The following is a 20,950-nucleotide window of genomic DNA, read 5'->3' on the forward strand; positions in this document are numbered from 1 at the left end:
TGGCAGCCCAGGGGCCTAATGAAGGCCCCCAGGTCTGCCTTCACTCTGCCTCTGTTAAGCTGCGGCAGGGCTTAACAGAATCCTGTAAAAATGACAATATACTGCAATACATTAGTATTGCAGTGTATTGTACCTGCGATCCAACTATCGCTAGTTCAAGGCCCCTAGGGGGGCTAATAAACTGTATAAAAAAGTGTGAAATTACGTTTTTAGTAGTGAAAAAAATCATAATATTAAAAGTTTAAAAAAAAACACTTTTCCCATTTTTCCTCTGAAGTAATGTAAAAAATAAAAAAAGTTAACAAAATTGTTATTACTGCGTCCATAAAAGTCTGATCACAATATAGCGTTATTTAACGCGCACGGTTAACGCCGTAAAACATTTAAACAGCAAAACTACAGGTCGTCCCGCAAAAAATAAGCCATCACACCGCTTGATCGATGAAAAAATAAAAGTTACGTCTCAGAATATGGCGACACAAAACAATTGTATTTTTTTTAACAAAAAGTATTTTTTCTTTAAAAGTAGTAGAATATAAAAAAAAACTATATAAATTTGGTATTGCTTTAATCGTATTGAGCCACAGAATAAAGTAAAGTTGTGAGTTTTACCGCACGGTGAAAGGCGTAAAAACGAAACCCAAAAAACAATCGAGCAATCACAGTTTTTTCCAATTTCAATTTGCAAAGAATTTTTTTCAGCTTCTCAGTACATAATATGGAACTATAAATGCTAGCCATAGAAACCACAACTCCTCCCGCAAAAAATAACCCCCACACCGCTCTATTGACAGAAAAATAAACAACGTTATGGCTCTTGGAAGGCGGGAAGTTAACAACGTAAATCAAAAAATGGCTTCGTCCCGGGAGTTACATTTTGTTTGGAAATGAGAAAAATCAGCTTATAAAACGCTTCAAGAATCGTACCACCGACTTGCAAAATAAAGTAACAATTAATTTATTGCGCGAGGTGAACGCCGTAAGAAATAAAAAATGTAAACCGCCAAAATCGTGTTTTTTTGTCACCTTAGCTGTAAAAATGTTTTAATAAAAAGTGGTCAAGAAGCTGTAAGTACCATAAAATGGTACCAATAGAGGCTACAGCTCTTCCCGCCAAAAATAAGCCCTCACACCGCTCAATTGACCAAAAAATAAAAAAGTTATGGCTCTCTTGTGATGATACAAAACAATTTTATTTTTTTTAAGAAATTGTATTTTCTTTGTAAAAGTAGTAAAATATAAAAAAAAACTATATAAATTTGGTATCACTGTAATCGTATTGAGACGCAGAATAAAGTTAAGTTGTCGTTTTTACCGAACAGTGAAAGACATAAAAACAAAACCCAAAAAACAATGGAAGAATCAGATTTTTCCAATTTCAGCCCGCAAACCTTTTTTTTTCAGTTTCCCAGTACATTAGATGGCACTTTAAATGGTGTCACTAGAAACGACAACTCCCCCCACAGAAAAATAATCCACACACCGCTCTATTGACGGAAAAAGAAAATAGTTATGACTCTTGGAAGGCGGGGAGTGAAAAAGCAAAAAAGGATCAGTCCTGAAAGGGTTATTTAATGAGGTCACTTTTGGGGGGTTTCCATTGTTTTGGTCCCTCCAGGACGTTGGAAACGAGACATCGCACCGAAAACTATTCCAGCAAAATCTTCACTCCAAAATCCAAAAGTCGCTCCTTCCTTTCTGAGCCCTGCCGTGGGTCCAAATAGCAGTTTACCACATATGGGGTATTGCCGTAATCCGGAGAAATTGCTTTAGAAATGTTGGGGTGCATTTTCTCCTTTATTCTTTGTAAAAATGAAAAAATTCTTTGTTTTAGCAGAAAAAAAAGTAGATTTTCATCTTCACAGATTAATTCCACTAAGTTCTGCAAAAAAACTGTGGGTTTCAACTGTTTAGTCACCACAAGACCTCTTCAAACCTGACATGGTGCATAAAATATATTCCTAAAAAAGGAGGCCCCAATATCCACTGGGTGCTGCAGAATCTGGGAAATAAATATTTAGTTGCAGTTTTCAAAATGGGGTGATTTATGGGGAAAAGTAAATGGACGTGAAAAAAGCTATACAAACATAAAATAGACATATGGGGTATGTTAACTAGTAACTATTTTGTGTGCTATTACTTCTGTTTTACAAGTAGATACATATGAATTTGGAAAAATGCTAATTTTGGCAAATTTTCTCTAATATTTGGAGTTTTTCACAAATAAATATTGCATTTATCGACCTAATTTTTGTTACTAACATAAAGTACAATATGTCACAAGAAAACAATCTCAGAATCACTTGGATAGGTAAAAGCATTCCAGAGTTATTACCACATAAAGCGACACATTTGAAAAAATCGTCTGTGTCCACAAGGCCAAAACAGGCTGCGTCCTAAAGACCCCATTTTAAAAACTGCACCCCTCAAAGTATTCGAAACAGCATTCTCAAAGTCTCTTAACCCTTTAGGCGTTTCACAGGAATTAAAGCAAAGTAGAGGTGAAATTTTAGAATTTTTTTTTTTTGCCGAAATTCATTTGCAATACATTTTTTTCTGTAACACAGAAGGCTTTACCAGAGAAACGCAACTCAATATTTATTGCCCAGGATCTGCAGATTGTAGAAATATCCCACATGTGGCCCTAGTGCGGTAATGGACTGAAGCACCGGCCTCAGAAGCAAAGGAGCACCTAGTGGATTTTGGGGCCTCCTTTTTTTCCAAAAATATTTTAGGCACCATGTCAGGTTCGAAGAGGTCTTGTGATGCCAAAATAGTGGAAATCCCCCCCCCCAAAGTGACCCCATTTTGGAAACTACACCCCTCAAGGCATTTATCTAGGGGTATAGTTAGCATTTAACACACATTTTGCTAAATTAATTTGAATTAGTCTGTGAAAATGAAAATCTTCACAAGGGATAAAGGAGAAAAAGCCGCCCAACATTTGTAAAGCAATTTCTCCCAAGTACGGAAATACCCCACATGTGGTCATAATTGTTTTTTATTAGAAATTAATTAACCCTTTCAGGACTGATCCTTTTTCATTTTACTTTTTCACTAACCGCCTTGCTAGAGCCATAACTGTTTTATTTTTCCATCAATAGAGCGGTGTGAGGGCTTATTTGTCGCGGGAGGAGCTGCAGTTTCTATTGACACCATTTAAATTGCCATATAATGTACCGGGGAAACTGAAAATAAAATTCTTTGCGGGATGAAATTGGAAAAAACTGTGAATCCTCCATTGGATTTTGGGTTTAGTTTTTACGCCATTCACCGTGTGGTAAAAACGACAACTCAACTTTATTCTGCGTCTCAATACTAAAATTTATATAGGGTTTTTTTTATATTTTACTACTTTTACAAAGAAAAAACTATTTGTTAAAAAAAATTATTGTTTTCTATCACCACATTCTGAGAGCCATGACTTTTTGGTGGATTGAGCGGTGTGAGGGCTTATTTTTGGTGGGGCAAGCTGTAGCTTTTATTGGTACCATTTTTTGGTCACTTTTTATTACATTTTCTTTAGAGTTAGGGTATGTGCACACACACTAATTACGTCCGTAATTGACGGACGTATTTCGGCCGCAAGTACCGGACCGAACTCAGTGCAGGGAGCCGGGCTCCTAGCATCATACTTATGTACGATGCTAGGAGTCCCTGCCTCGCTGCAGGACAACTGTCCCGTACTGTAATCATGTTTTCAGTACGGGACAGTAGTTCCACGGAGAGGCAGGGACTCCTAGCATCGTACATAAGTATGATGCTAGGAGCCCGGCTCCCTGCACTGTGTTCGGTCCGGGACTTGCGGCCGAAATACGTCCGTCAATTACGGACGTAATTAGTGTGTGTGCACATACCCTTAAGGTGACAAAAAAACAGATTTTGGCGTTTTATATTCTTTATTTCTTACAGCGTTCACTGTGTGCTATAAATTACATTTGACTTTATTCTGCGGGTCGGTACGATTACGGCGATGCCACATGTATATAGTTTTATTTATGTTTTTCAGCGTTAGCACAATAAAATCACTTTTTTATAAAACAATTATTTTAAAAGAGAGCCATAACTTTTTATTTTTCAGTCAAAAAAAACTGTGTAAGGGCTTGTTTTTGGCGGGTCGGGTTGTAGTTTTTATGGGTACTGTTTTGGGGTACACGCGACTTTTTGATCACTTTTTATTCTATATTTTTGGAGGGGTGGTGACCAAAAAATAGCAATTCTGGCGTTGTGTTTCGTTTATTTTTTTTGCGGTTTTCACCGTGCGGGAAAAATAACATTATAGTTTGTTGTTCCGAACGCGGTGATACCAAATGTGTGTACATTTTTTTAAAGTTTTCATTTTTTTCCTATAATAAAAGACTTATTATAGGAAAAAAAGCAGTTGTTTTTTTTTAACTTCTAACTTTTATAAAACACTTTTATGAACTTTTTTTTTACTTGTTACACTTTTTTTTTTTTGACCAGCAGCTCTGATTGCTGCTACAATCCATTATACTACCTACATAGTGCAATGTATTCCAACTGTCATTGTGACGTCACAGCCACTCTTAGGGTATGTTCACACACCTTATTTACGGACGTAATTTGGGCGTATTAGCCCCGAATTACGTCCGAAAATGCGGCTCGATAGCGTTGGCAAACATCTGCCCATTCATTAGAATGGGTCTTACGATGTTCTGTGCACACGGTCCTTTTTTTTACGCGCCGCCTTTTGACCGCGTCAAAGAAGTGCATGTCACTTCTTCAGACGTAAATGGAGCCGTTTTCCATTGACTCCATGGAAAAACAGCTCCATTTACGTCCGTAATGGACGCAGCGAAAAGCGCCTCAACATGCCATTACGGCTGAAATTACGGTGCGGTTTTCTCACACGACCGATTTTTTCACATCCCGGGAAACCCGGCCTTCCAAAAATGGGACATGCCCTATTTTCGGCCGTTTGCCCGGTTGCCCGGCTCCCATAGAAGTCTATGGAGCCGGGTAATACACGGCCATCACTTGAATGTGCTCCAAGTGATGGCCGTGTCTTCCGTCGTTTGCTCTCTCCTTCTCCTCACAGAGCAAAGTGCATGTGAGGAGGAGGAGGGTATTTTTTTGCTCCCTGTAGGAGCGGAATCCCCAATCCCCGGCCACAGCTTCGGCAAAGCTGTGGCCGGGGATTGGGGATTCCACTCCAGGAGAAGTCCCTGCCTTCACTGTCCATATATGTCAGGGACTTCTGAAGTGGGATCCCCACCGCTGTGGGTGGGAATTCTGATCAAGGAGAAGTCCCTCACTTCACTGTCCATATATGGACAGTGAAGTGAGGGACTTCTCCTGGGGCCGTCCCCTACAGGAAAGTAGGGGGGGTACCATCTATGGGGGGTGACTATGTACAAGGGGTCTGTGCAGCACTACCTACAGGGGGGCTGTGTGGCATTGCTTACAGGGGGGCTGTGTGGAATTACCTACAGGGGGGCTGTGCAGCACTACCTACAGGGGTGGCTGTGTGGCATTGCTTAAGGGGGGCTGTGTTGCATTGCTTACAGGGGGGCTGTGTGGCACTACCTACAAGGGGGGCTGTGTGGAACTACCTACAGGGGGGCTGTGTGGCACTACCTACAGGGGGCAGTGTGAGGCATTATCTACAGAGGGAAGTGTGTGGCAAAAAATTTACAAATGAAATTCATCCGATTTTAAAACGGACAGGGAAAAAAACGGATGCAAAACGGGTCAAAATCGGTAGTTACAAACGGCAACATGGCCCGGAATCGGAACAGATGCAAAACGGCTGGGAAAAACGGGGCCAAAACTCGGACCCTGTCGTGTGAATAAGGCCTAAGGCTTCTGTGCATGGCAGACCCGGAGGCCGTTGTCTGGCCCACGTAGCATGGGGGCTGCCAATGTGCTACAAACCCTCTAAATGTGGCGATCGCAATCAATCGTCGCTTTAAAGGGGTTAATTGCTGAAATCAGCGACAATGAATCGCTGATCGGCATCAGTGGAGTGTCAGCTGTCGGGGACAGCTGACCTCCCAGTTCTTGAGGCTGGTCCTGATAGGCTTCCGTCCATCACAGACAAGGGGGGGCTATTGTTTGGCCTCCGGTTGCCATGCCAACCATCGGCAAACTGAGATTTCATCGTGGGGTCTGCCGATGTGCTAGAAACCCCTAAGATGCGGCGATCGCAATCGATCGCCACATTTAAGGGGTTAATTGCCAAAATAAGTGGCAAAGGACCGCTGACCTCCCGATTCCCAGTGCATACTGTCACCGACCGTGTGCACCGGGAACCGCGCAGTAACTGTACGTCGTGGTGCACAAAGTTACCTCCTGCCACGACGTACAGTTGCGTCCTGGTGTGCCTAGGGGTTAATGGCAGATCACACTGTATAACGCACTGTTATTACAGAGATAGAGCCGACGCTGTGTCAGCCTGAATTTACCTGAACTGATCAACTCCCTGTCATAAAAAGTTTAACATTACAGTCCGAAAGTAGGTATGAAACTTCCACATTCAGACCCATGTCATAGAAACCTGTGACGTGTTGTAATAACGACACACGTGTCCATCCGGCACATGAATCAAGGTGGGTGTGATCTGTGTCCTCCCAGCACTGTATTTTATCTTCCTCAAGCTCCAAGAGTATAAGTAGAAAAAAAACACTAACGCAAATAATAAAAATATCAAATGAATAGTAAATAAAAAGCCCCTAAAATTTAACCCCTTAATGACCGCCGATACGCCTTTTTACGGCGGTCATTAGTGGGCTTTATTCTAGAGCGCCGCTATTCTACGTCGCTGCTGTAGAATAAAGTAAACAGAGCAGGGAGCCGTGAAATCTCCCTGCTCTCAGCTGCCAGAGGCAGCTGAGGGCTGGGGGCGTCCCTGCTCTGCCGGGTGAGATCGATATTAGTATCGATCTCACCCGTTTAACCCTTCAGATGCGGTGCACAATAGCGAGCACCGCATCTGAGTGGTTTTGGAGAGAGGGAAGGAGCTCCCTCTCATCTCACTGACACCCGGCGATAAAATCGCCGAGTGTCTGTGTCTTCTATGGCAGCCGGGGGTCTAATAAAGACCCCCAGGTCTGCCTGGAGTGAATGTCTGCTAGATCATGCCGCAGGCATGACCTAGCAGATGCCTGTCCGTTTTAAACGGACAGGCAGTAATACACTGCAATACAGAAGTATTGCAGTGTATTATAATAGCGATCGGAGGATAGTGAAGTCCCCTAGTGGGACTAGTAAAAAAGTAAAAAAGTTTAATAGAGTTAATAAAAAAAAAAAAGTGAAACAAAAAAAATGAAAAACCCACTTTTTCCCCTTACAAAATGCTTTACTATTAAAAAAAACTACAATAAAGCAAAAAAGTTACACATATTTGGTATCGCCGCGTCCGTAACGACCCTGACTATAAAGCTGTTACATTATTTAACCCGCACTGTGAACGCCGTAAAAAATAAAATAAAAAACAATGGAAAAATTGCTGTTTTCTGTTAATCCTGACTTAAAAAAAATGTGATAAAAAGTGATCAAAAAGTCGCATCTACTCTCAAATGGTACCAATAAAAACTGCAAGTCGTCCCGCAAAAAACAAGAACTTATACAGCTATGCCGACGCAAAAATAAAAAAGTTACAGCTCTTCGAATGTGACAATGGAAAAATGTAAAAAATGGCTTGGACATTAGGGCCCAGAATGCAAGCAGGGGGAAGGGGTTAAACTGAAATATATATTTAAAAAAAATGTAACTCTGTTCCACAACCCAAAGATGCCAGGATCACCCAACATGACCTGAACACGTTTTACATGTAATAATGCGTCTATTTCACAAAAAATATGTTACCCCAAAGCCACATATCTGTTCCCGTTTAGAGCCTGTTCACATCTGCAATCAGCTTTCCGTTGTTCTACGCCAGCAGAGGAGCAAAACATCAAAATTACCGGAATCGGCGATTCAGTTGTAAAACAGACACCGCCGCTGCCCACTGGAACCCATTGACTTTATTGGGTTCCATCGGGGCGTTTGAGGCTTTACTGGAAACAATAGTGCAGCATGCGATGATATTGTTTCCTATATGTTCGTTCGGATCTGCGACAGACGCCCCTAACGGAGACTAAAACGCAGATGTAAAGAGAGCCGAACAGATCCTGTATAAAAGCTAATGCCAGAAGACGCGCTACAATACAAATAGGGTCCTTTGTTTTATTTGGTAACATTATATATTGTTAATCTACAGTAAGAACATTAAATAACACAAAGGAGGATTGCATTTCTTCCTATTTCTGCCCATATTTCCCTATATAAAATGTAAAACAATTTATAGATACCGATTCTAATTTGGTCCCATATGAAATCTCCATCTGTGCTGCAAAACCCCAAAAATATTTTCTTAAATTATAACATCAAAAAAAAAATTCAACCTTACAATATATCAGGTCAATAGATACAATTTTGCTGTGGACATTTGGACAGTGAAGGTCGTGGTCACGAAAAGGATAATGAAAAGTTCTGCCCCTTTTAAAATAACATTTCAATATTTCAGCTTGCCGTCACTTAATGAAACCCTCATTGTTTCCATTCAAAGACTGAAAAAGTGTCCTGACTTAGGTCCTGGCTTTGGTCAAATAACATTGGTCAGAAATATTTGTTTGAATTAAAAAAAAATTATAAAGCTAATACAAAACTTATCTCAGCTGTACGTGCTAAACCCAGTGTGAACCTTAGGCTATGTTCACACCTGCGTCTGTGTGTTCCGTTGTTCTGCTTCGTCAGAGAAGCAGAACAAGGGAATAACGGAAGCGACGGTTCCTTTGCACCACAGACCCCACCGGCGGCCGACGGAACTCATTGACTTTAATCGGTTCCCTCGGCTTTCCGTTGGGGTGTCAGTGATTTTAACAGAGACAATAGTGCAGCAGGCTGCGCTATGGTCTCCGGTAATCTCGGCCGTATCTGCGACGTAGGCCCCTAACGGAGCCTCCAACGCAGATGTGAATGAGGCCTATTTATAGTCAAGACAAGCATTACATTTACAGTTCGGTAACTGGGCAGACATCATGGATTGAGGAATGGGCTTTATTTCCAGTATATATTACCATCAATGATCTGATTGATTGTAAATATAGTGATGTGGAACAGGTTACGAGATGGATGGGAATTAAACTAAATTTCGGACATGTTACAAAGACTAGTGAAAAGACACCATCGCTGGGGGTCCATGTGGAGACCACAACTAATTGATATATCAGTATCTCATGACCCAACAAAACAAATTATTGATCAGCTGTATAAACCTTTGATCGATAACATGAACATATACAGTACCGTATTTATATATAGACAGGATTGTACACAATTTATATACCTGTTACTGATAGAGTAAAATCACAAGTAAGACTGCCTGTCGGTGGCCTGTGGTGGATTACACATGAATATATATCTCCGTCTTCATCTGTGCTGACAGGTTTTACATACAGCACACTTGTCACATTGTAGGTCCCATCCTGGTTCTGAACTGGTATACGGGTAAAGGTTTGGTCATCCAGTTGAGATGTTTTGGAGGAAGCTTTACTATTCTTCACCCATTGTATTTTCACAGTTTCTGGATGGAAGCCGTTCACATGACATGTAACAGATCTCTCAGTGTTGGGATGCATCTGTAGTGTGGAGTCACTCACTGTACAGGACGGCACAGCTGCAGAGAAAGAAAGAAATAGAAGTCAAATAATAACAGCAATAATACAATTCTTCTTAGGCCTCATGCACACGACCGTAGCCGTGTGCACGGCCGTGATTTTCGGGTCGGCCGGCTGCGGACTGTCAGCGGACTGTCAGCCGCAGGCCGCCCGCACATGCACATGGCCGCGGCCATTGTTTTCAATGAGCCCGGACCGCAGAACCGGGCCGTAATAAGACATGCCCGTTCTTTCTGCGGTCCGGGCTCCCGGGCCGTGCACGGACCGCAAAAACTACGGTCGTGTGCATGGCCCCATAGAAAAGAATGGGGCCGCAATTCTCCCGTGGATTTTCGGGGGAATTGCGGACGCAAAAACACGGTCGTGTGCATGAGGCCTTACTGTATGAGGCTTTGTCCACACATTTATCATGAAGGAATCCTGCATGTAACTTCCGTGACTCAAGGGCTACTACTTCCGAAAATAATACAATCCGGTGTCTGGAGCACTAAGCAGCAGATATTTTCATGCTCTCTCTGCAAGGATGGGGCCATTGAGCACATGCATAACGTGATAATCATTAAAAGAGTGGTCTGGTTTAGAAACCCATTTTAAAATATTCGAAGGCAATGTTCACACAGGGAAGATCCACACTGGTCCCCGCAGGGAATTCCGGCCAAAAAAAACACCAAACTGCGATGCAGTTTTTCGTCTGGAATGTCCGCTGTAGAAAACCACCAAAAGATCTATACTTACCCGTAGCCATGGCCACGCGTCCAATGCACAATTGTCAATTTATGAATGTTTTTCTGGTGGATTTTTTATTTGCTCAAATCTCATCCTCTCTGCTGCTACTGTTTATGCTGCAGATTTTTCGCAATAAAATAAGTTGTGGAAAATCTGCAGTATTTCCGCTACGTGTCAACCTGGCATAATAGGTCATTCTGGGTCAATAAAGGAGGGCCCCTCAGTTGCTTTTCTGGCTAGGATTAAAGGGCCGATATTCGGCCGATGCAGTGAGCGCCGATCAACAAGACATCATTGATCGGTGCTCATTTGCTCCTGTTACACGGAGCTATGGATGGGGACGAGCGGTCGTTACTCTGATCGTTCGTCCCCTTACATTATCATCATGTCGGCAGCGCGTCTCCCTGTTTACACACCAAGATGATCTGCCGACAACGATAATATTTCACTTTTTTAAAACGATACGATCAGCATCTCCTCGTTCATCTGCTGATCGTTCCCGTTTACACAGGGGAATTATCGTCAGCGAGCGTTATATGAACTAATGATCTGCCCGATAATCGTCCTGTGTAAAACCCCCTTAAGTGAAGTATCTGTTCCTATCAGTTGATGAAAGGCGATTGTGTGAAAAGGATCTACAACCAGTGGTAGGTCTGTAAGAGCTCAGTGTATGACGGGGGCCCAAAGGTGCCCCCCGTAGATGACCGGAAGCTACAAAATTGAAGCCATATGGTTTATAAGCCCGAGGTGCATAAGTAATAATATCCCACTGATTTACGTACTTTCACAACAATAAGATGGAATGGAGAATGACAAAAAAAAAACAATTTTTTTTCTCTCTCTGGTAGATCCGGCATGTCCACGTATGTCATAAAAAGCCAGTTGGGCACGGTGTAATGCTTCATCTCCCATGTGCTGGCCCTGCAGGGTAAATGAACACTTGCTTCTTCTGATCTGTACACAGAACACTCACGGACACCCTACTCTGAAGATATCCTGGACTACGGCTTTATCGCATGAAGAAAAATACTCATTAATTGAGATGTACGTACTTTCTGTGTTGCTTTTTTAGTACAGTTTAATTTTGCCCATGTGCACTTTTTGCATCTTTCCTGTGTTTTTATGAACTTTCAGGATATATTCACAGCAGTATTAGGAGTTGTTGCATCGTTTATATGAGACAAAACCACAGAAGGATCCAAAAAAAACAGGATAGTAGAAGGCTGCATCTAATTAAAGCAATCAAAAGACCGCAGTAAAACCTGATTGTTAATACATCAAGGTCACAGTGTTTAAAGCAGCAGTTCTAGGAAAACATTTCTATGGGGCTGTTCACATGTCCGTTGTCCCTGTCAGTTTCCCTCCGGCGTTTTGCAGAAAAGCTGGAGGGAAACTAATGCTAGACTGGAAGCCATAGCTTACTATGGCATCTGTTCTGGCACATGGGACATACGTTTTGCTGCCGTACAGCACCGAACCTGTGCAGGAGCTGGATACGAAAAACGTTACCTGCAGCGTTTCTGTGCCCGGCTCCCTGGGAGGTCTGGCGCCGAATCCTATTTAATGTATTGTTCCCAAGTTAAATGCCAGGTGCTGCCGTATCCACCTTCTGGCAGCACCCGGCGTGGGAATCCCTTGCCAGATCATGGCTGACACTCTGGCCGTGGAGCAGGAGCACAATTTAATGCCCCCCCAGCAGATAGCACCGCCCCCCATAGAAAGCACCACCCACTGTATATAGCGCTATGAACCCCCTCCAGTAGATATAGCCACCGTAGCTCCCTCTAGGCGCGCAACCCTGGCCCCAGCGTTGCCGACACTGTGGCCGGGAATTCCGCTCCAGGAGAAGCCCCGGACGTCATTGTCCATGTATGGACAGTGACGTCATGGGTTCCCTCTGGGGGCTGAATCCCCAGTTAGAGCGCCGGCAACGCTCTGGCCGGGGATTCCTTTACTAGATGGAGCCCCTGATGTCCCTGTCCATATATGGGCTGTGATGTCGAGGGCTCCTCCTGGAGGGACTCCCCGGCTAGAGGGGGGCATGAGTGGCGCTATCTATATGGGGGGGCATGAGTGGCGCTATCTACATGGGGGGGCATGAGTGGCGCTACCCACAGGGGGAGGCATCAATGGCGCTACCCACAGGGAGGGGCATGAATGGTGCTATCTACATTGGGGGAGGGGCATGAATGGCGCTATCTACATTGGGGGAGGGGCATGAAAGGCGCTATCTACATTGGGTGGGCATGTAAGGCGCTATCTACATTGAGTGAACATGAAAGGCGCTATCTACATTGGGTGGGCATGAAAGGCGCTATCTACAGAGGGCAGTGTGTGTCATTATCTATAGAGGGCAGTGTGTGTCATTATCTATAGAGGGCACTGGGGCATTATCTACAGAGGGCACTGGGGCATTATCTACAGAGGGCACTGGGGCATTATCTACAGAGGGCACTGGGGCATTATCTACACATGAAATTCATCCGTTTTTAAAACGGACAGTGAAAACCGGATGCAAAATGTGTCACAACCGGCCGTCAAAAATAGAAACATGGAACGGATACAAAACAGATGCAAACGTCCACCAAAAAAGGACCAAGACAGCGCTGCACTGAATATGGCAAACGTGATATTACAATGTGTGTGTCAGACTTCAGTGTAGCGCCGAGGCCGGAGCAGAGGAGAGCCCTGACATACCAGGATCACATCAGAAGTTTTGTGAAATGATAAGTACAGAACATGTATCCTATCACAAACTATGCATCACTCTGATAAAATTGGCACATTGTCATACCCTGGACAACCTTATTGGTGGACCAGTGTGGTAAAAACTGACGACAACAAACGACAACTGATGGTTCACAGTAAAAATTGTGAAAAAGCCTGATGGCAACTGATAGATTTTTGCATCAGTTGTTAATCACTTGAGACAAAAAAAACTGATTCTGATGCAACTGATATATGTGAACGCAGCCTAAAACAACATCTTCTATGAAACATCATACATTTTGTTTCCTATTAAAGTCAATAGAGAAAAATGTGCAAGTCCAAATGAAAACCGCTATGGATACGGCAGACTTAATTGAAGTTGCATTTGTAGTCACCGGGCCTCCCTAACCCAGGCCTTTAACCTTTTCTCTGTTTAGACTCTGGTTTAAAAAAACAAAAACAAAACATGCATGCAAAGCTGTCCTGTATGAACACAGCCTTATACTTCTCCTACCATCAGGGCCAAAAAAAAACCCTGAAGAAAAACAACAACAACCATATTGCACCAGATGTATTCTATGAGCTATGACCGCCATTGTGTCTGTGGTAGCAGCACTTACCTGACACCTGCACAGTGACTTTACTTGTTGCTTCATCAGGAGGGGTGATGACATTACAGGTATATTCTCCTTCATCCATGAACTGAATGTTGGGTATATGTAGACTGGCATCTCCTCCCAGAAGTTTACTGTCTGGTATATGTGACCCAGGTCGGTCTGCAGTATGTTTACCACCATCGAACAAATAGACTCGTTGTTCTGGGTTTTCCAACGTTCTCTGAGTCCAGCGCACAGAAACTATAGAAAGATGGAAATCTGAAGCATTGTAGCCGGAGAAGTGACAAGGGATGGTCGTATTATGTCCCAGCAGCGCCTCTACATGGGAATACATCCTGCGGATCTCTAATTTACCTGAAAGAAAGACAACAATCCGATAATTTAGTTTTATTTTTTTTATCCCCCACCCCATTTTCCCCTGTTCACTGCTGACCTAATGATAGTGCATATATTTGAACTATCAGTTGTTTTGCTCGTGTACATGGGATTATTATATGTATTTTATTAATTAAAATATATAGTTTCGTTTTTTGTCTTCATTTATTTTACAAAATGTTTTTGTTTTTTTTAAATAAAAGAGAGACTTTGGGGGAAGTTAACGTTTCCACACCAGTTTTCTGGTGGAAAAATATTGGTCTCAGGGTGTTGAACGCTTAGTAAAAATAGTCTGAAAATACGGAGCTGTTTTCTATGAAGTCAATGAAAAATGGCTCCAAAAACGGCTCAAGAAGTGACACGCACTTCTTTTTCGCGGGTGTTTTTTTACACGCTGGTTTTTCAAAACAGCCGCGTAAAAAAACGCCCCGTCGGAACAGAACGCCGTTTTTCCCAATGAAATCAATGGGCAGATATTTGGAGGCGTTCTGCTTCCATTTTTCAGCCGTTTTTCAGGCCGTTTACGCCAAAAAAAAACGTCTGAAAATAGGCCGTGTGAACATACAGTCAAAGTCGCAAAAAATGTTGACTTTTTTGGGTGGTTTCCACTGCGGTTGACACTTTTCAAAATAAGTAGGTGGGGTTTAGTGGAAGGGGCGTGGCCACCAGTGCCTGCCACATTTTCTATCATTTACGCCAGCTCCTGTGCCTCTTAATAAATTTGTCGCATCTTACTCTAGATTGCTGGCATAGTTTTCTCCACACCTGGCAGCAGAAGCAGGGCCGTGTTTAACAGTCTGGCAGTGCCCGAAAATCATCATGACGAAAATGTACGTCATGGTGCGGCAACTGACAGCCAACTAGGACCTACATTTTGGTCATGGGGGGCCTGAAGGAGTTAAGCTCTGGTCGCTGTTGCAAATTTTGACCCCATACGTTAAGGGATACAATTACCTTTCCTGCCTGGAATTAACCTTTAACTAGTGTCTTCTCCCGGCTCAGGGAATTCACAATGTTGTTACCAGTTCTAAAATAGAACGATGATAAAAACTATTATTTACTAAGACTCCGTTCACATCCGTGCTAGAATCTCCGTTATTCTTTACTGTTAGGCTATGTGCACACGACCTCTTTTCAGACGTAATGGAGGCGTTTTACGCTTCGAATTACGCCTGAAAAGACGGCTTCAATACGTCGGCAAACATCTGCCCATTGCTTGCACTGGGTCTTACGATGTTCTGTGCAGACGAGCTGTCATTATACGCGTCGCTGTCAAAAACCGCACCGTATTTTCAGACATATTTTGTTAATCGTGTGAACATACCCTTATACACTGCATTCCAAATTATTATGCAAATGTTATTTTTCCCTGATTTTCCTAAATAGTCGATGCAAATGACAGTCAGTATAATCTTCCAGCATCAACCGTTGGAGTATAATGCAAATTTTATTGAACAAATCTCCTAATGAGAACAGATTTTTTTTAGAAGTAAAAAACTCAAAATGCTTCACATTATTATGCACAACAGAGATCAAAACATTTTACAGGTTGTAAAGAGACTAAAATGGTAACTTGTTGAATTTGCAGCATCAGGAGGTCATATTTACAGAAATCAAAAGCTCTTTCAATAAAAAAAATCTTACCAGGCCAAGTTACATGTTAACATAGGACCCCTTCTCTGATATCACCTTCACAATTCTTCATCCATTGAATTTGTGAGTATTTGGACAGTTTCTGTTTGAATATCTTTGCAGGATGTCAGAATCGCCTCCCAGAGCTTCTGTTTTGATGTGAACTTCCTCCCACCCTCATAGATATTCTGCTTGAGGATGCGCCAAAGGTTCTCAATAGGGTTGAGGTCAGGGGAACATGGGGGCCACACCATGAGTTTCTCTCCTTTTATGCCCATAGCAGCCAATGACACAGAGGTATTCTTTGCAGCATGAGATGGTGCATTGTCATGCATGAAGATAATTTTGCTACGGAAGGCACGGTTCTTCTTTTTGTACCACGGAAGGAAGTGGTCAGTCATAAACTCTACGTACTTTGCAGAGGTCATTTTCACACCGTCAGGGACCCTAAAGGGGCCTACCAGCTCTCTCCCCATGATTCCAGCCCAAAACATGACTCCGCCACCTCCTTGCTGACGTCGCAGCCGTGTTGGGACATGGTGGCCATTCACCAACCATCCACAACTCCATCCATCTGGAACATCCAGGGTTGCACGGCACTCATTAGTAAACAACACGGTTTGAAAATCAGTCTTCATGTATTTCTGAGCCCACTGCAACCGTTTCTGCTTGTGAGCATTGTTTAGGGGTGGCCGAATAATAGCTTTATGCACACTTGCAAACCTCTGGAGGATCCTACACCTTGAGGTTCGCGGGACTCCAGAGGCACCAGCGGCTTCAAATACCTGTTTGCTGCTTTGCAATGGCATTTTAGCAGCTGCTCTCCTAATCCTATTAATTTGTCTGGCAGAAACCTTCCTCATTATGCCTTTATCTGAACGAACCCGTCTGTGCTCAGAATCAGCCACAAATCTTTTCACAGTACGATGATCAAGCTTAAGTTTTCTTGAAATATCCAATGTTTTCATACCTTGTCCAAGGTATTGCACTATTTCACGCTTTTCGGCAGCAGAGAGATCCTTTTTCTTTCCCATATTGCTTGAAACCTGTGGCCTGCTTAATAATGTGGAACGTCCTTCTTAAGTAGTTTTCCTTTGATTGGGCACACCTGGCAAACTAATTATCACAGGTGGTGTCTTAGATTGATTACAATGATCCAAAGAGCCCTAAGGGTATGTTCACACGCTGAGCCAAAAACGTCTGAAAATACGGAGCTGTTTTCAAGGGAAAACAGCACCTGATTTTCAGATGTTTTTTGAGCAACTCACGTTTTTCGCTGCGTTTTTCGTGCCGTTTTCAATAGAGTCTATGAGAAAACGGCTCCAAAAACGTCCCAAGAAGTGTCCTGCACTTCTTTTGATGAAACTGTAATTTTACGCGTCGTCTTTTGACAGCTGTCAAATGACGACGTGTAAATTACAGGTCGTCGGCACAGTACGTCGACAGACCCATTCAAAAGAATGGGCAGATGTTTGCCGACGTATTGTAGCCCTATTTTCAGACGTAAAACGAGGCATAATACGCCTCGTTTACGTCTGAAAATAGGTCATGTGAACCCAGCCTAAGGGTATGTTCACACGAGGGTGTCCGTAACGGCTGAAATTAGGGGGATGTTTCAGCCTGAAAACATCCCCGTAATTTCAGCCGTAACGGAATGTGCAGGCGCTTGAACGCCGCGTCCATTATGGGCGTAATTAGCGCTGCTATTCATTGGAGTCAATGAATAACGGCTCCAATTACGGCCAAAGGAGTGACAGGTCACTTCTTTGGCGCGGGCGTCTATTTACGCGCCGTCTTTTGACAGCGGCGCGTAAATTACGCCTCGTGTGAACAGACAATGCTTTCAATGGGCAGATGTTTGTCAGCGCTATTGAGGCGCTATTTTCGGACGTAATTCGGGGCAAAAACGCCCGAATTACGTCCGTAAATAGGCCGTGTGAACATACCCTAAGACACAAGACCATCCATGAGTTTCATTGAAAAACGAATAATTAAATGTTTATGACACTTAAATCCAATGTGCATAATAATTTGGAACACGGTGTATATACTATCCTCCTATTAACATAACCCGTCTCCCCTCCACTACCCTTATGCCCTCCTCCTCCTCCTAAAATAGTTGACTCACTAGCAAAGGAGGGAGGACTACTCGCCTAACTGTTAACGCCTTGGACCACAACAATCCCAGGCTCAGCGGTTATACCCCTGGGAGCCTCCAGTCTGACTCTAAGTCCGGATTCACACGAGCGTGTGCGTTTTGCGCCCAAAAAATGCAGCGTTTTGCGCACGTAAAAAATGCAGCGTTTTGCGCGCGTTGCAGTTCCGTGTGACAGCCGTGTATGGTTTGTGTCTGCGTGATTTTCGCGCATATGTCATCGTTATGACACTGTTTTGATGTTTAAAATCAGAAATGAAGGAGGTGCTTTTATTTATGCCTTCATTTCTTAAACTGTTGCGCGAATCACACGCAGCACATGAAGTGCGTCCGTGTGCCGCGCATGATTTTCACGCACCAATGCGTGATGCGCGAAAACTGCTCAAGTATAGGACATGTCGTGAGTTTTACGCAGCGGACACACGCTGCGTGAAAATCATGGACAGTCTGAACGGCCCCATTGAGTTACATAGGTTCGTGCGACGCGCGTGATTTTCACGGACGTGAACTACGCTCGTGTGAATAAAGCCTTAGGGTCAGTTCACACTGAATTTTTTGACGTGGAAACCGCGCCGGAAATCGCACCAAAGAACGTCAAAAAATGCCTCCCATTGATTTCAATGGGATACGGAGGCGTTTTTTTCCCGCGAGCGGAAAAAACGTCTTGCAGGAAAAACAATCGACATGCCCTATCTACGGTCGTTTACGTCTCTGACCTCCCATTGACATCAATGGGAGGCAGAGAAAGCGTATTTCGCAGCGTTTTTGCCCATCAGCGCTCAATGGCCGCAGGCGAAAAACGGCGTGCAGGCAGAGTAAAATTTTAATTTGCGTTTTGCGCCTCAAATTACGACTGAAAAGACGGCTCCAATACGTCGGCAAACATCTGCCCATTGCTTTCAATGTAATTGGAGCTTTTTTTCATTGACTCCATAGAAAAACAGCTCCAATTACGTCCGTAATGGACGCCACGAAAAACGCGAGTACGAGCAATTACGTCCGAAATTCAGCAGCGGTTTTCTCCTGAAAACAGCTCCGTAATTTCAGACGTATTTTACGTTTGCGTGTGAACATACCCTTATGCGCAACTATGAATCTACAATTTAACCAAAAAAAAGTGACTTTTCAGGATGTTTTTTCTTTCAATTTTAACGAAAATGAAACATTCACACATTGCGGTGCGGTTAGAACCGCATTGGGTTTTTACCACGATTTAAGAAAGCAACCGCATCGATAACCGCACCAGATCGCAATAAAGCTGCATGCGGTTTTCGGATGCGGTTGTAACCGCACCTTAACGTGTAATTGGACACTTACGGGGGGGTTAAGGACCAAACGAGACCGATCCTTAAAGGGCTAGGCCTCATGCACACGACCGTAGAATTCATCAGTAATTGCGGTCCGCAATTATGGACCCGTTCATTTCTATTGACCACGGAAACCTTCCCGTATATTTATGGGAAGGTGTCCGGGCCGTAGAAAGCTGCTGCAAAAGACATGTCCTATCTTCTGCTTTTTACGAACCGTGTACCCATACTTTGTATGGGAGCACGGGCTTGGAAATACAGGTGGCGGTCTGCGGCCGGCCGTGCCCGCAGTCACGGGCAGTGATTACGGGCACGGCCGTGTGCATGAGGCCTTAAAGAGGAAGTGCGGCACCGGAGAGATTTGTCTGCTCTTCCGTGTTTCCTTACAGTGAAAGGGTTAAATCTTTGGGCACATAACACCCAAGATGTAGTGTGAATGGAGCCTTAGTTGCTCTGCAGCTATTTGTGCCCTGTCCTTGCAGATGGAGCCGTTACTTAGAGCGCATATAACAATCGTCCCTACAGCTGCAGTACAAACACGAGGAGGAAGAAGAAATAAAAGATTTACCGGCTGCTGCTGAACGGAGAAGGATTATAACCCCCAACATCAGGGAGAGGCTCCGGTCTATAGTCCGTGTGTTTGACATGCTGGCAGAGCTGCTGGATACCCCACCCTTTTACTCCTCGGCTCCTTTCACTTTCACATTTGTAACTGGAAGCTTTGCAGAATCAGAATGGGAGGGATTTATAAACACTCTATGTTCACACGGGGTATTTTGCCGAGTTTTTTGACGCGGAAACCGCGTCGCAAAACTCGGCAAAAACGGCCCGAGAACGCCTCCCATTGATTTCAATGGGAGGCGTCGGCGTCTTTTTCCCGCGAGCAGTAAAACTGCCTCGCGGGAAAAAGAAGCGACATGCCCTATCTTCGGGCGCTTCCGCCTCTGACCTCCCATTGACTTCAATGGGAGGCAGGAGAAAGCGTATTTCTCACTGTTTTATGCCCGCGGCGCTCAATGGCCGCGTGCAAAAAACGGCGCGATAATCGCCGCGAAAATCGGCGTGCAGGGAGAGGAATATCTGCCTCAAAGTTCCAAACTGAATTTTGAGGCAGATATTCCTCCCCCAAAATACTCCTTGTGAACATAGCCTTACATTCCTGCGTGAATTTACAAGGCCCTTTTCACACAGAGTTCTTTGCAGGCAGAATATTCTGCCTCAAAATTCCATTTGGAATTTTAAGGCAGCTTTTGATCTGCCTGCACTCCGTTTGCAGTTTTTTTCACAGCATTTTTCGTTTGCGGCCGTTGAGCACCGCAGACAAAAACGCCGTGAAATACGCTTTCTCTGCCTCCCATTGATGTCAATGGGAGGTCAGAGATGTAAACGCCCGATGATAGGGCATGCCGCTTCTTTTTCCCGCGAGACGGTTTTCCCTCCCATTGAGATCAATGGGAGGCATTTTCGGCCGTTTTTTGGCGTGTCTTCCAACGCGGTTTCCGCATCAAAAAACGAGTCAAAGAAAACACTGTGTGAACTGACCCTAAGATGGTGAAAATGGCGCAGATCGCGTCGAATGTATCAAAATGGTGCAGGAGACATAATACATTTGATACAGTTCACTATGTATAGACACTATTCCTTCTAGAAATTTGTGTACATCAATATTTTACATGTCTTTAACTCCTTAGCGCCATCCGTCCTACATGCAGATGTACGCTACAACAATATGGCACGGCCTCAGAATAG

General features: G+C 43.7%; 1 protein-coding gene across 3 annotated transcripts in view; it reads right to left on the reverse strand.

Moving 5' to 3' along the window:
• The window catches only part of LOC142660447 (natural cytotoxicity triggering receptor 3 ligand 1-like), a 42,152-nt gene extending 22,279 nt beyond the window's left edge, over positions 1–19,873 (reverse strand). For 2 of the 3 annotated variants that reach the window (XM_075837061.1, XM_075837060.1), the window contains exons 1-3: positions 19,770–19,873; positions 13,736–14,086; positions 9,350–9,679 (exon numbers count right to left, since the gene is read on the reverse strand). In XM_075837061.1, coding sequence (XP_075693176.1) covers positions 9,350–9,679; positions 13,736–14,086; positions 19,770–19,848 — 760 coding nt within the window. In that variant the 5' untranslated portion in view covers positions 19,849–19,873. Of the gene's footprint in view, positions 1–9,349; positions 9,680–13,735; positions 14,087–15,061; positions 15,135–19,769 lie in introns of those variants that run through there. The other variant, XM_075837062.1, reaches the window with a different exon arrangement.
• Positions 19,874–20,950: the final 1,077 nt, after the last annotated feature.

Source organism: Rhinoderma darwinii, chromosome 9 (assembly GCF_050947455.1).
Source record: "Rhinoderma darwinii isolate aRhiDar2 chromosome 9, aRhiDar2.hap1, whole genome shotgun sequence".
NCBI lineage: Eukaryota > Metazoa > Chordata > Amphibia > Anura > Rhinodermatidae > Rhinoderma > Rhinoderma darwinii.